This window comes from Watersipora subatra, chromosome 9 (genome assembly GCF_963576615.1).
Source record: "Watersipora subatra chromosome 9, tzWatSuba1.1, whole genome shotgun sequence".
NCBI classification, from domain to species: domain Eukaryota; kingdom Metazoa; phylum Bryozoa; class Gymnolaemata; order Cheilostomatida; family Watersiporidae; genus Watersipora; species Watersipora subatra.
In genome coordinates this window covers 23475526-23491462 of record NC_088716.1, presented here as the reverse complement: position 1 = coordinate 23491462, position 15937 = coordinate 23475526, and the positions used below count along the sequence as shown (strand labels likewise).

General features: G+C 35.5%; 1 protein-coding gene across 1 annotated transcript in view; it reads left to right on the top strand.

The window, feature by feature from the left end:
* Positions 1–1054: 1054 nt before the first annotated feature.
* Positions 1055–15937, top strand: part of LOC137403690 (vesicle transport protein SFT2B-like) — a 15853-nt gene continuing 970 nt past the window's right edge. The window contains exons 1-5 of the mRNA XM_068089695.1: positions 1055–1191; positions 5314–5400; positions 6533–6691; positions 13352–13387; positions 13547–13635. Of these exons, the coding sequence (XP_067945796.1) occupies positions 1120–1191; positions 5314–5400; positions 6533–6691; positions 13352–13387; positions 13547–13635 (443 nt within the window). The 5' untranslated portion in view covers positions 1055–1119. The remainder of the gene's footprint in view (positions 1192–5313; positions 5401–6532; positions 6692–13351; positions 13388–13546; positions 13636–15937) is intronic.

Genomic DNA, 15937 nt, shown 5'->3' with positions numbered 1-15937 from the left:
GGCGACCCGACAGGTCGGCTTACATTAGCTTGCCGTGCCTATAACTGTATGTGATTATAGAAGACCACGTCAACCCTAAGGTCCGTCGTCTGATTAGCTTAGGTCGACCTCTCTGCTACTAATTAGGTCGACCCAGTCAGGGCACCTTTAGCTGCTGACCCCCGTAGTCAACCAGCTGACCGATGATGCCTATACTGGTCAACTATCCTGCATTAATTCTTGCTGACCGCTCAAGCGAGAAATGAAGAGAGAGTGTGTGTGTGTGTATAATTGTATTGACTAGACTACAAAACAACTGCCCCCACTGCGGGCTATGCCTTCCTTTATATAGGTTGCAGCTCGCCCATATAAGGGCATAATGACTATATATGGTAATAATGACCATATATGGGTTAATGACGCGGGGTTGACTAATAATGTAAGTAAGCATGCACTTGCAATGAGCTGTATAATATGATGAGTAACAAATCTGCCACACAGGTACCGGTATGTCTGTCCAGACAAGAGGCGAGTTTCCTATGTTATACGTAAACTGCTGGCTCATTGTACCAAAGCATATTGTTAGGCACTTTTTTCTCATTGAATGGCATTTTCCTTTTTTTACCAGTTGTAAACTTCGTTAATGTTATTTTGGAATATTTTGGCATCCCCTGAACTATTAACTACTTGGTAAATTAGTGTGTCGTCAGCGTAAAGGCTAACAATTGCAGGATAAACTATCAGGTAGATCGTTAATGCAGCATAGGAATAGAGTAGATTATTGTATTTGCTCTGTACAAACCTAGACAGATTTAATTAGCAAAAGGTAGCGCATTGGTGTAAGATAAATGCATGTACAGTACTGTAGCTTGCAATTTGAACACGCGGTCTTCGATGCCATGTGAAAAATTAATCTTATCGGACCACGCAGACCTTGACGACGAATAATTACGGCTAATACTCGCAATAGCTAAAACCGTGCGCAGCAAAATTAGTAGCGCAAAAGATTAGTAGCAAGGGCGAACTTGATTGGGTGAACTCAGTTCCGTCGTAGCGAGTACACTTACAAGTTTAGTGAACGACGAATTTCCGTCTTTATATGTCACCTTTTCTTAGAATCAGAAGATTTTCAATTTATGTATGGGGTTGACGAGTTTAAAACGATATCTTAATGGTCAGGAGGAAGAAGATGACGATGGAATACTTACTCAGGTTTTCATTAGTTGTCTGCTAACTCTTTTGTTTTAAGTGTTCAAATGGTTGGGTTTAAATGTTTTGCTGTTAAATATTGACATCACCCGGTTTTGGGTAATTTTAATTTTGTCTCCGTGTCATGACTATTGCTAAGTTAAAAATTGTCGTAGAGAAGGATGTGTATGTTTTGAAACATACCATCAGAACGGCTTGTTAGTGATGAAACAGAACAGGCTTTAGCCTCTAGTGATGGAATCGTCTTCTGATTTGTCTATATATGTTTAAATCTGATCATTTAAAAATGTCTAATTTATAAAGAAAATTGGATCACCAATTGTTGTATTTATGTGATAACAACTAAGTGGCTGTATTTTTTATACTTTGGGTTCGGTGCAGGCCTGTATTCCCTAGTTGCAAGTTGGAGTGGCAAATGTTAGGCGACTATTTATGAACACCTGGGGGTTTGGAGTCGGTGTAAGCCCCTCAACAGGGTTTGGGGCAGCGCCCCGAAGCTCTAAACCTTTTAAGCATCAACAACTTTCAAACTATGCATAAATGCAGTCAATTTTAAGCATCAAAATATACATTTAAATATATTGTTTATGGTTCACGATAAGCAAAACCTTTTCTTTATTCAACGAACGATGTAAAACTCATGACACTACATATTTCTGTAAGGGGCATTGACAGAACAAGAGTTATTACTTTTTTATTGCTTTCTTTTATAGCTCTTGTTCTGTCAATGTGTTCATGACAGAAATCTTTCACAACTGTGTCTGTATCTATTTCAACATCTGTATATCCATATGTGTAATATTAGAAGATAATTTAGATGAGCCTGTTCCATAGTGTTCCTCATCGATGTTTTTTAATTCTAAGTTGATTAAGTTTTATATGATAAGGAAAATGCGAGTTTGAGGTTTTCTTCACACCCCCACTATAGGCAATAAAGTTCAGTCTTCAAGTCTTAAAAAAGTCTCACAAGACCACTCATTTGGCGAGATCACTACGAATGCTAAATAAAGATCACGATCACCATAAAGAACGCTAATTGCTAGTAAATTAGTTGTTGGAAGTTCCAAGTGGATGAGCTTAGACTGCAATTGTTAGTACTTAGCTGCCGAAAATCACTAAAAGGTTGGGGCGGCTCAGCCGCATCAGGGAATACGGGCCTGGTTTAGCATACACAAATGTTCTACCTGCTTAGAAAGGCTGAAATGGACCATATCTAGTTGTTGTCATTATTGAATGAGTAAAGATTAGAAGTGAAGATGTCCAAGTTATTACTAGAAAGCTCGCCTACTAGGCTTCTATTTCACCGATTTTAAATGTTTATGTGAAGTTTAAGATCCATATAGCTAAAGAATCACAGCAATAATTTTAATGAAATGTTAAACTATCCATTTTAGCTTTTTTCAAGCTGTGAATTTACACAAATTTTTCGTGATCAGAAAAAAGACAATGAACTTTGCTAACCAGTAGCGGAAGATGCTCATAACTGTTACTTAATTTATGGCGATTCATAAGCATGGTTGCGTAAATGTCATTATTTGCCAAGTTTATTTATATTGAATAGGTTAGCGAGACACTTTCTCCCGGTATGAGTAGACTCCTACCATTTAAAAAACTTAAAGGTTGACTTGCAACAAAATTCACATTACAGTTATTTGGTATCAAAAGATTCACCATGTCTTACTCTGTTGTGTTGTAGGTGCCACATATGTGGAAATGTGATTACAAGCTCTTAAAAGCTCAAAAACGAAAAGCTGCCGTAGATTGGAATCTCTTTATTTCTCTGGCGTAGTCATGAAATTTGGTTATCGTCTTGTCACGTGATGTTCTCCCGTGAATTGAAAGGCCAGTAAAAAGCTCAATATAAAACTTATCGTAGCACTAGTTTATGACAAACACTTCGGGTTTTACCGAAGACCCCGTATCAAATATAGATGCTCGCTACTTTACAGTTTTGTTTCGGTTTGGTCTAATCGGCAAGTCGTAATCTGATCATGTGACCCAATAATTTCTGCAGCACTTTTCGATTATCACAAGTGACCAACAGGCTCGTCATGATTATCAGATAATGATATGTACTCCAAGCTAAGGCTAAAAATTAAATGAATTTTTACGATAAGTTATAAGATATCACTGCTAAAAGTGACAGCATTAAAATGACGATAAAACAGACGCGTAAGAACAATAGACATGGTTTTATTGAATGCGTGAAGTATATTTGTGAAACATTTCGACGAATAAGGTTGTATGAGAGTGTAAACAGAAACCATCTAACACAGCTACGTCACATTTGAGCCGCTTTTGGAAAGGGAATCCAAACTACGGCGGTCTCGTGTGGCTGCGATTTCCTGTTCATTTTTGAGCTTTTATGAGCTTGTAATCATCTTTCCTCATATTTTGCACCTACAACACAACAGAGTAAGACATGGTGAATCTTTTCATATCAAATAACTGTAATGTGAATTTTGTTGCAAGTCAACCTTTAAAGAAGAAACACATCTTTATCTTCATAAGAATGTCAGCTTAGACAAAAAACCAAAAGCACCAAGATTACTGACGCTGAGTTAAAGATATTATTGTGATATCACTAACGCATATTTTATACAACTGATGACGAGTAACACCAATCAGTTCTGAGTTATGTTTGTCACCGAAGTTGTATATATAATAAATACAGTGCTATACGTACGTCGTTTTCTCCCTCACAGGTGGAGCGAGATAAGTTATCATTCAAATCGAATTTGAGAACTTGCCCTGACTTGACCCTTATGTTATATGGAATTTTTTACATAGTAGGAAACAAAACCATAATATGAATTTTTTATGTCATCTGGAATTAAAATTATAGAAGGTATACATTATAGGAGCGTCTACTGTATTTTTAGCGACCTTGGGGAAGGCACAGAGCATATGTGCATAAAGTTTGGATGAAATTGGCCAAAAAAATGTGAAAACACACAGTTTACGCAGACTAACAGATACACATATATGTTGACAAAGCTGATTAATATTGATGAAATGGGTAATACTTTAGCCAATAAATTAACTAGAAGAACATATTAAACGTTTGTTGTCTATTAATCAAGATGGAATCGGCGCTCAAAATAAACTTATTGCAAAAAACAAACATAGAACAAACCGTAGCTACTGTAAATGCAAAAAAAGATAACAATATACATGGAGAAACAAAATCAAACATATCTACCAAATTACTTCACTCTTGGAATTTCTTTGTGTCTTAAAAAGTGTTGTATTTTTAAGCAAATGTTTTCATAACAGTACCCTGTGCAGTAGATGCTCCTATAACATATCTCCTATAATGTAAATTCTAGACAATGTAAGGAATTTATGCAGTTTTTACTTCGTAAAAAATCCATATAATGTAAAGTGTCAAGTCGGAGAAAGTTTTCAGATTCGATTGGAATGATAACATATCTCATTGCACAATGACGTACATATAGCGCTGTATACATTATACATACAACTTCCATGATATCTTAGTTCGGCGTGATATATCGTCAGATGTATCGACAAAACGCAGAATAGGTAGTGCAACTGTTCATAAATACTTAAAGGCGATCGATTGGCGCACTTGTTACAGCGTCGGCCTACCAATCTGAATGTCACGAGTTGGATTATTGTCGGAAGTTATCTTTTATCTTAACCTTGATCCCCTGGATACAGATATACGACGAACAGGTAGACGTGTAAAATATTTGTTATAAGTTTTACTTTGCAGAATATACTTTGCTGTCTAGAAAAAATAAGCAAACCGTTGTAAATGAACGTCGAAGATGTGCGTATCTCATCAACTAATCGCAATAATCGATAAATCCAGTGAAAGTTGCTCAGAAAAAGGAGAAAATTTGTCGAGCAAACAAATAATACTGCAGTTGCGGTACAGTTAACTAATTACAATGTTAAGTCTAGTTTTGCCTTTTTGTATGGCGAAAGGGGTGAGTTTAGAAAGATTTTGGAATGGATGAGGCAATTTTCATGTATTTTACTGTTCGTATAATGTAAAATCCCTATAACGTAGACTTCCTGGAATGGATTATTTACGTAATAGTTTGTAATTCCATCGCCAATTGTTTTCATTTTCCTGTAGTTATCTTCTCTTATTTGTAGGTATCCTCAGCCACTACTCTCTCATGGTCAACCAGGATAAAGGGATTCATTGCATGCTTTGTAGCAGGAATCGTATGTTCGCTGCTGGTCAGTATATCTCTGTACTTTATTGCTTGGAATAAATTCCTGGGCTATCAACCTTTTTTAACTTGTACATACTAAAACATAACTTCTCTAAAAGTGTTCATCATCTGTAGTCATCCAAGTTCCAAATAGGCATTCCACCTAAATATACTGTGAATAATCTCGTAAATGTATTCGATCTATATGTATTATGCATAATTCCATAGAGGTATTCAACCTATATTTATTGTAGATAATGCCATATATGTATTCAAGCTAAATACACTTTGCATAATTCCATGAAGCTATACAAAAGGGTGCCCTGTGCATGATCTTTCAAATGTATTCAACCTATATGTATTATGCATAATTCCATAAAAATATTCAACATATGTATTGTGATCATTCCATGATGTATTCGAGCTAAGTACACTGTACTTTGCAGAATCTTGTCAAGGTATATAAACTGGATGTACTGGGCTTAGTTCCATAGATATATTCAACTTACCATATATTATACGCACCTGATTCCATAGATGTGTTTCACCTACCGAACCTAAAGCATTCGATCCAAAGGCTGGTTCACACTATATTGCCAGATGTCGGGGTTTTCCTTTCGGCTTTCATCGTCGATTATGTGAACTGTAAACCGATTGCATCGACGAAGCAATGCTGATACGTCGGGAAGGTTCGCAGCTATCAAACGTTCCCAATATTTTGCCGAGCATCGACAATCACCTTGACAGTGTGAACCCTTTCGGCGATAGTGATTCGCGAATCCTAATAGTGTGATTTCTTTATTGTCGCTTACGATAGTCATTGCGGGACTAGTATTTGATTCAAATGCACGAAAACAAAGAGGTTTCTTCGCGAAAAATTGAAAAAAAAGAGAACACTACATCATGGAGTATTTGCTGATGCAAACGCGGATGGGTTTGTGATAGTGTGAATCTTGTTATCATCAACGATCACCCAAGTATTGTGGCATCAACGTCGAAATACGGCGATGTAGTGGGAACCAGCCTTACGTATACTGGGCATTTGTATTGACAATGAAATGTGATAAGTTGTTGTGGTCGATTCTCTGCAGCGTTTGTTAAGCACAGCCAGCTACTCCATTCCTTCATATATTTTTTAAACTTTCATCATGTTCCAGAGTTCCTTTTTATGGGTGTGGAGCGTCGCAGCTTTTGTTGTTCTTTATTCCATCGGCACCATACTTTCGCTGTGCAGCACAATGTTCCTTCTGGGCCCTCTTAAACAGCTCAAGCGAATGGCGGATCCAACAAGAATCATCTGTACAATTGTACTCCTGGTGAGGCCTTTTGTATCATCTGTATCATTGTACTCCTGGTAAGGCCTCTTGTATCAACAGTTCGATTGTATTTCTAGTAAAGTCTCTTGTATTATCTGTGCCATTGCACTCCTGGTAAGGCCTTTTGTATGATCTATACCATTGTACGCCTGGTAAGGCCTCCTGTATCATCCATACCATTGTACTCTTGGTAAGGCCTCTTGGATCATCCGTACCATTGTAATCCTGGTAAGACCTCTAATATCATTCGTATAATTGAACTTTGCCACCTTGTCATACTATGGAATAATTATGGACATACTTATTACATCTGCCAATCTTTTATGAGGATTGGTTGAAATCCGCTTGCTTCACTGTTTTGCTAGCACATTGGAACTACTAGAAAAAAATACGTGCTCAGACTTCCCTAAAATGCTATAAATATATTTATTTATAGCATAAACTTAATTAAATTGATATCACACACAGAAATAATCCTAGACCTTCATTTAAAAGTTAGAATGGGAAATGTTGTATATGTTGATTAAAAATAAATGTTCTGTGCAAAAGCCTTTGCATTACCTTTGCATTTGGTGTAAAACAAATTAATCGGGTGCACTGTAATCTAGTTACAGTGCACCATGTAAAGTTCTAGACTTGGCCTGCTATTTGTCAACTTGTTTTACAAGATGTCTGATCTTTACAAACAAGTGATTCCCGAGCTCAAAAGGAAGTTGGCTAAAGCTAAACTTTCAACAACAGGTAATAAAGCAGCGCTTATGATACGGCTACAGGAACACATGAGGGACAAGGAGTATCCTGTAGCTAAAGCGCGCGATTGTACTCATGATGAAAGCAATTCTACCGATAAAGAAAATGGTACTGCAGATGATTAAAACTGCCCTACAGATGGTGATAATTCCACTGGTATTGGTCAGCCTGGTGGTCTAGAAGAGTATTCCAAAGACAGGGAAACTGAAACTTTTCTGCATGATACAGGACTTTTAAGGTTGAGCAACGTATTCTTAGCTAAAAGCATAACAATGGATGTCATGATGGGGATGATGCCCGACAGCCTGAAATAGTTTGGTATTACCACTTATGGTGATTGACATAATATACCCCGAGACATTAGAGATGGAATTGGCTCCCAATCACAGACAGATGTCTGGAGCAGTCACTTAACCAGAACAGGTGAGTTTACAAAACGGAATGGCTCAAGTTATTTCTCAAAAGGGTCAACCAGTTATCATGCTATCGTACCGCCCTCACAGATCTACTCATCAACCAGTACCAAGGATTTACAACCAAACTTCACTAGTGCCTCCCAAAAATTCAATCGCACAAGATTATATTCTTTTGGAGTCCCTTCACCAGATCAGGTACAATTACAAAACAATAAGGCCCACATTTTTTTTTCAACAAGATGGGCCTTTAGGTATGCCACCTCACCTTTTTCACAGTTACTCAACCGGTTCAAAGGGTTTACAGACTAACTCCATCCATACCTCTCATCAGAACAATTGCGCATGGTTTTATTCAGAAAGATGGCGAATGCTCAGTGCACACCTGAGGAGACACTTCACAGCAGTTTACAGATATTTCATAGTTTATATAGCAGTCAACAGCTATTACCAATACTATATTAGAAGACAGTGTATGTGAGATGTCATCAATGATTTGGCCAGTCTGGGTTACATGCAACACTGATAAAAGCAAAACTGTTGATCTACGCGCTCTTATTTTCCCAATATGACACAACCTTCATAACCCATGAAGCAACAGCCAATTTAGAACCAAAGGAATATCCGCGACTCTCAGCATTCGCACAATGACTTACAGTACAGGGAAACTAGTGCACTGTAAGAAATACATGTACACTGGTTTGGCAGACACTTCTTATCAACATTCATCGCCTTCTATACCCCTGCAAAACTGTTTTTTTTTTCAAAGCAGCATATTCCTATGAACATTGACCATATCCCATCCCCAGAGAGAGTTAAAAGGTACTCTCATCTTCAACGTATTTCTTTGAACACGTAATTTACCTTAGAGACTGTAGATAAGCAATTATGTTTGAAGAGTTTTTGTTTCTTTGTAGTTTTACTAATTCGTTCAAAAACACCATACATAACTATGTGAACAATAAACTATCAATGAGAGCGCAGTCACATACTGTATATTTCCTTAATGACGAGGCAAAGTTGTAGTTTTAAATAGATGGAATAAAAAGTGTAAAAAATTACCGCTAAGCACACTTTACTACAAATTGTTTCATGTGATATGAGCAAGAATGAATGGAGAGAAAATTTAGTGATTATTAGTGAAAAAATTTAGAGATATATATATAGGCATACATCATCATACAGTTTTAATGCGTTCTCTGATTGAGCTCGTATGTCAATTTTTTGTATTTCAATGTAATATTTCCTATATAATGCATTCAAATATAAGTTATCTATTGCTCTACTACAAAAAGACCACCTAAAACAAGATTTTATGATGGAAAAATGTGTTTTTAATTGTTGTAGTTTACTACCTACCCTCACCAAGTAGCAAATACTTGTTTAGTCGTTATGATCTGCAAAAACTGTGTAACCTTACTCTGTTTAGTACTCTATGGAGTTTTTACCTCTGAGACAGACGCAGCGGCTAATGGCAGTGTGAGAGACACTTTACAGCGTTTGGTACACTATACTTTTGTGACTTTGTGACATGGGCTTACACTAGCAATTTAGCTTAAATTGATTTAACCTACTTAACCCACTTAAAGCTACTCAACCCACTTAAAGCTACTTAACCCACTTAAAGCTACTTAACCCACTTAAAGCTACTTAACCCACTTAAAGCTACTTAACCCACTTAAAGCTACTTAACCCACTTAAAGCTACTTAACTCACTTAAAGCTACTTAACCCACTTAAAGCTACTTAACTCACTTAAAGCTACTTAACCCACTTAAAGCTACTTAACCCACTTAAAGCTACTTAACCCACTTAAAGCTACTTAACCCACTTTAAGCTACTTAACCTACTTAAAGCTACTTAACCCACTTTAAGCTACTTAACCTACTTAAAGCTACTTAACCCACTTAAAGCTACTTAACCTACTTAAAGCTATGTTTGAATCATTTACTAAAACTCTAATTTTGTCTTTGTTTGAATTTTATATTCTTTTTATAGCTTGGTGCTTTTGCCTCGCTTTCACTATGACTTCTCGCTGGCCTTTTTAAACCTTTTTCAAATTGAACCAACAAGTAAAAACTTAGCGATGCTATTCTCGAAAGCAGCCTCTTGCATACTTGGCCACTTAATGGCTATTGAGAATTGGCTTGTGTTCTCGTATCTCAAATTTGTCTTGCATTTCAGGCCAAAAATTTGCTTGAAATTATACTCGCATCTCAATTTTCTTGTATGTTTGGACACTCGTACGTCGAAGTATGACTGTATATTGTTGGACTACAATTTATATACATATATTTCTCAAAGTACGCCGTCTGTGGATCTGGGTGTCATTCCAGCTATAGCTATTAAAATCTTGATATTAAAATTCCACACTCATATGGATTTGAACTCGCGACGAATGCATTGACAAGTTTCTTATCCGGACACTCTACCACTGAACTATAATGGCATAGCAATCAGCAATGTTTTCATATACCGTATACCCCATGCGCATGCTAATTATTTCGCCTGGCGTCTGCGCGTTACGATCTCCCTGTTCAGAAATATTTTGGGACCTAAGTATATGCAACGCGATGCTACTTAGTGTTTTAGTCGTTAGGGCAAATGTGTTCAGCCCACGAAATTAACAATAATTTATCTCGAACTTGAAATTTGGATATCAGTGTGCCGATTATATACGATATTAAAAGATATGCGTCACTGAACTCGCCATAGCGAATTATCCGTATTCAGTATATCCAGCGTCTATATATCACTGTTTCCATGATGCGCAGTGCTTCGATGCAGCCCCCTCCGAAGTCGAGGGGATTGTACGTTTACATGCTGTGCAGTGGTTTTCAGCAAAGTAGCCAGAGAAGAGAAATTGTATAAATCGAATCGCTGGATGGATACATGGAATCGATCATGGATACCGACTGTTAGAAACGGTCTTTTTATGCTTTTATCATCATTATACTTTTATTTACAATACACATTCACAATGTTTTACAAGCCTTAACACAATTTTTACAAATAACATATTTTTAATAAATATTTAAGTAGTAGATTATTTAAATGCTACTTTCGGACTTGTCACCTATTTTTTGAAAAGTCTTGGTATCGATAACGAAGTCCAGGAAAGTAATCACTTCATCATTCTCGTAGGAGCAGACCATAATTAAATTTAAGTGAAAAAATATCGAAAGAATAGCAAAAACAAGATAAGCAGGATAAATTTTGTACTAGTGTATGGCGCTCGAAGAATCTGTCTCCACGGCATGAGAGCTATGCGCAGCGACTGCGCAATTGCTGTTTCCTTGCTGCGAATTTGCACTGGCTTTACACTGATCAGTGTGCAGTGATTTCAGTGCGAAGACGCCGTTTCCATGATTCGGAGAGAGCGCAATTCCGAAGTACTGCGCATCATGGAAACATAGTGTATGTATGTATTTATGTATATATAAACGATTTACCAACGTAAATGATAAGAAATTTCTTTTAAAAGTGTGAAGTTTATTAAAATACATACTAAAACTTCCTTCAAGTAGGTGTTTAGTAAATTGAATTTATTTAAGTTTAATTCATCATTTAGGTTGCACGTCTGTCTCGAAGGTAAGAATTCTCCACGTAGTACATTGTAATGTTCTATCTTGCAAATCATAACCACAAAATGCACTTAAGTCATTGTAGGTACCTATAATTACTAAAGTTCACATAGTATTTTGGTACTATTTTTAATTATGATGATTTTTACCAAGAGACCAGACTATGGGTTTCTACACTACTCTATGTACGTCTGTAGCCTACGATATTAGCCTACATGCCAAATTTTGCATGCCAACATTGGAACGAACTGAAATCATATAATTGTATACCAAATAATTTTTTATTGTAATCGTAGCGAAATAGACAATCTTAAGCCATATTTGCTAATGATTTCCCATTTACATTTAAACACCTTTACATTTTCATTTTTCTTTCTAATTTATTTCACTGAAACACTTCTTTCAAGTTATGGAATTTCAAATTTACAGTTGTTTTAAAAACCTTTACAGTTGTTTTATTTATTTTTAATTTAGTTGCCCTGCACAAAACCTTTTATTCGTGATATGAAGTTTGAAAGTTACAGTTGTTTGACAAAGTTTAAAAACCTTTACAGTTGTTTTTATTTTATCCCTTAATTTATTTCAATTACACAAAACACTATTTTCATAATATGTAGTTTAAAAGTTTAAATGGCAAATGTTGTTATATGTTAAATACAAATCGATTTTCTGTCCAAAGATTTTTGTTATTACCCGGGCAACGCCGGGTAGTACAGTTAGTATCTATACATATACTAGACGAATTCCCGCACGGGTACTAAAAAAAGGGTTATAAACGGTGGCATGTAATGTAGTTGCCATTGGCTAAGTTTTTTTACACAATGAATTTGAGTAACTTAGCTAGTAACATAAGCTAGTCTAAATCTTTACTATAATAAGAGCCGTGAAGCCAGCTTGTTATCATTACGTTACGCTAGTGTTCTAGTGTGCTAGTAGTAACCAATAATATTTATGCAAGCGCTGCATAATTATGTGCACTATTATTCTATAGTATGGCCAATGACAGCGTAGCATAGTGATTAGCTTGTATTTGTGCAGAACTGGTGGTTTCGAGTTCAATTCCAGTGTGAAGCAGGTTTTTTGATCCTAGATTTTAGTCACTATAACTGGACACAAGGACAGATGACAGACAAGCAAACACAGATTTATATACCTATGTCATTTAGCGTGTGCATACACTCTACGGTATATGATGATGAATTTAATTAATCAGTACACCTTGTATGGCTCAGTGGTAGAGCGCGCGAATTCAAAACTTGTGGTTGTAATCATATGTGAGTTCAAATCCATCAGAATCTGAAGTTTTAATTCCAAGATTTTAATAGCTATAGCTGGACATACACAGAGACGGACACACCAACTTTGAGAAATATATATATATATATGCATTATATATATGCATTATATATATATATAGACTAACTGGATGCTCGGCGTTGCTTGTGTTTAATAAATTAGCCTATAAACAATTAGGGGTAATGTAGTTGCCTGCCAATTTGCCTGGCACATTGCCAATTGATAGTTTGAGCAAGTCGACTAGTAAGAGCCAACTGCTTGCTCTCATGATTGAGCAGCATAAAATTACGCTACTGCCCTCCATCACGTTGCGTCGTAACGGAGAGCAGTAGCATATTTGCACTAGTTATCGTGCATGCGTGTATGTATGTATACATACGCATGTGTATATATATTGTTACATACAATGTATATATAAGAATGTATACGTATACATGCATATATATATATATATATTATATGAGTATTGGTAAAGTTGGTTGTTCAGTTGTTCCTTTCTGCAGGTCTGCTTTATATAACTTAGAATGTTTATACAACTTGAAATCACATACATGTACAATGATTGTTATGAATATACAGCAATCAACATACATATAGCTGATATTGCTATTCTTGCAGGTCTGCATCGTTCTCACTATACTCTCAGCACTCCTGGTGAGTATTAGTGTCTCTCTTTTACTCTGACAGCCTCGATGCTCACGCGATGATTATAATGTAATTCTTGTTTCTCTAAAACTTTCTCGCTTTATTTTTTATCGATCATTTTTGCCTATTTTGTTGAACTTTCTCGATTGTTTTTTATGTCTGTTTTAGTGGGATAGTGTTCCACTCGCAATAATATTCTGCATCATCCAGTTCTTGGCTCTTGCATGGTACTCTATTAGCTACATACCATTTGCCAGGTAAGCATTATATCTACCATTATATATGGTTTAGCATTATATCTACCATTATATATGGTATAGCATTATATCTACTATTATATATGGTTTAGCATTATATCTACTATTATATATGGTATAGCATTATATCTACCATTATATATGGTATAGCATTATATCTACTATTATATATGGTATAGCATTATATCTACTATTATATATGGTATAGCATTATATCTACCATTATATATGGTATAGCATTATATCTACTATTATATATGGTATAGCATTATATCTACTATTATATATGGTATAGCATTATATCTACTATTATATATGGTATAGCATTATATCTACTATTATATATGGTATAGCATTATATCTACTATTATATATGGTATAGCATTATATCTACTATTATATATGGTATAGCATTATATCTACTATTATATATGGTATAGCATTATATCTACTATTATATATGGTATAGCATTATATCTACTATTATATATGGTATAGCATTATATCTACTATTATATATGGTATAGCATTATATCTACTATTATATATGGTATAGCATTATATCTACTATTATATATGGTATAGCATTATATCTACTATTATATATGGTATAGCATTATATCTACTATTGTATATGGTATAGCATTATATCTACTATTATATATGGTATAGCATTATATCTACTATTATATATGGTATAGCATTATATCTACTATTGTATATGGTATAGCATTATATTTACATACCAGAGTTCTTCAGTAATCTATGAAGCGGTCACACAGCCACCCAAATGACACCATAATTACATCCTTGACTGCTGAGTTCATCAGCTATCTACTCTCTGTATTATCTCATATATCATGACCTTCTAGGCTTATGACATCATTAGCTCTCATGTCATTTGCCTCTGACTGTTCACATCCTACATTCATATTGTTTTATATTCCATCTTTTATGACATTCGAAAGAGCCATCATTTGAGTCATGATTGGATTCATGAGTGATCATGAATCATGATGAGTGATGTCTCTCAAGAGACATTACTCATGAAGCCCAGCAGTTCCATCAATGGACTTGCATACGAATGTAATATACAGTTACGTGCTGAAATACACTGACATTCTTTAATTTTGGTGCACTAAATATTCCCAAAATGGTGAACTTGAAACAATAGATCAGTTATTAAAATGGTATATAAACTGATTATTTTTATGTGAATCAAATTTTGATTTAATTACAAATTACTTTCATTGACAACTAATCAGTTTTTGTGACATCAAACAAAGTTGATATTAATTTTTTTTCAAGTCAGTTTTTTTTCTTTTTGTTTCAAGTATTAGCTGCATCATTTCAGACTTATTCTATTTAAGCTTTTGTGATCCTATTCAATTCGTGTAAACATTTACACTTGACTTCGTGTAAACATTTACACTTGACTTCGCTTGGCTACACAGCAGTGTGAGAATTGCTTATCAACACTCGCAAATAAGAAAAACAGATAATGGAAATTCCAAGCTTTATATTGTTGTACTTTTTCAAAACGAATAATCTCGGTTGAGAAATATCTAACGTCAAGCTTTTCCATACTCTGTTTGTGACTTTCTCTTTTCCATAATTTTTGACCAATCTAATTCCATTTGAAAAAATTATTATCCAAAGTTATAAAAGTGTCAAAATATGCTTCACTCATTTATACCAATTTGGTTGTGCTGATTACAGTAGAGAAGCCATATTGAACACCCTCTCTGATCTATACCAGCGCTCCTCTCTGATTTTCATATCCGGGCTTGTGGCTGTCTGCCTCATCTTCAACTCTGTTTTCGTATACTACGCACCACTCTTATCAAGCGTTGCACATCTACTCATCTGGTATATTCATGGCGATCAGTGGAACTAGACTCAAAAGCACAATCTTTTTCTATTGGTAATTCCTGGTGGAATGGCATGATACTGGCGTTGATCTTGATAGTAGATACCTCCTGATCACACAAAGGTTTCAATAATTACTTAGATTGAGAACAGGCCAGGCTACAGCTTAACGCACTTTGAGCTACCAACTAGCAAACACCACATACGCAGCTCCAGAATCACCTATCATCATCAGTCAACTCAAATTCTCTCACTCTTCACACTCTGTGCCAACTCTGTCTTACCGACTCTGAGAAATGAAACTTCATGTTTTCATAACTAGTGTGCTTATACTCCACCATATCTTTGGTAGATACTTGCAGATTTTTTACTTAAACCTTGGTATGATTTCAGATGCGATTAAAATTAATTCATAATAAAACAAAAAAAACTT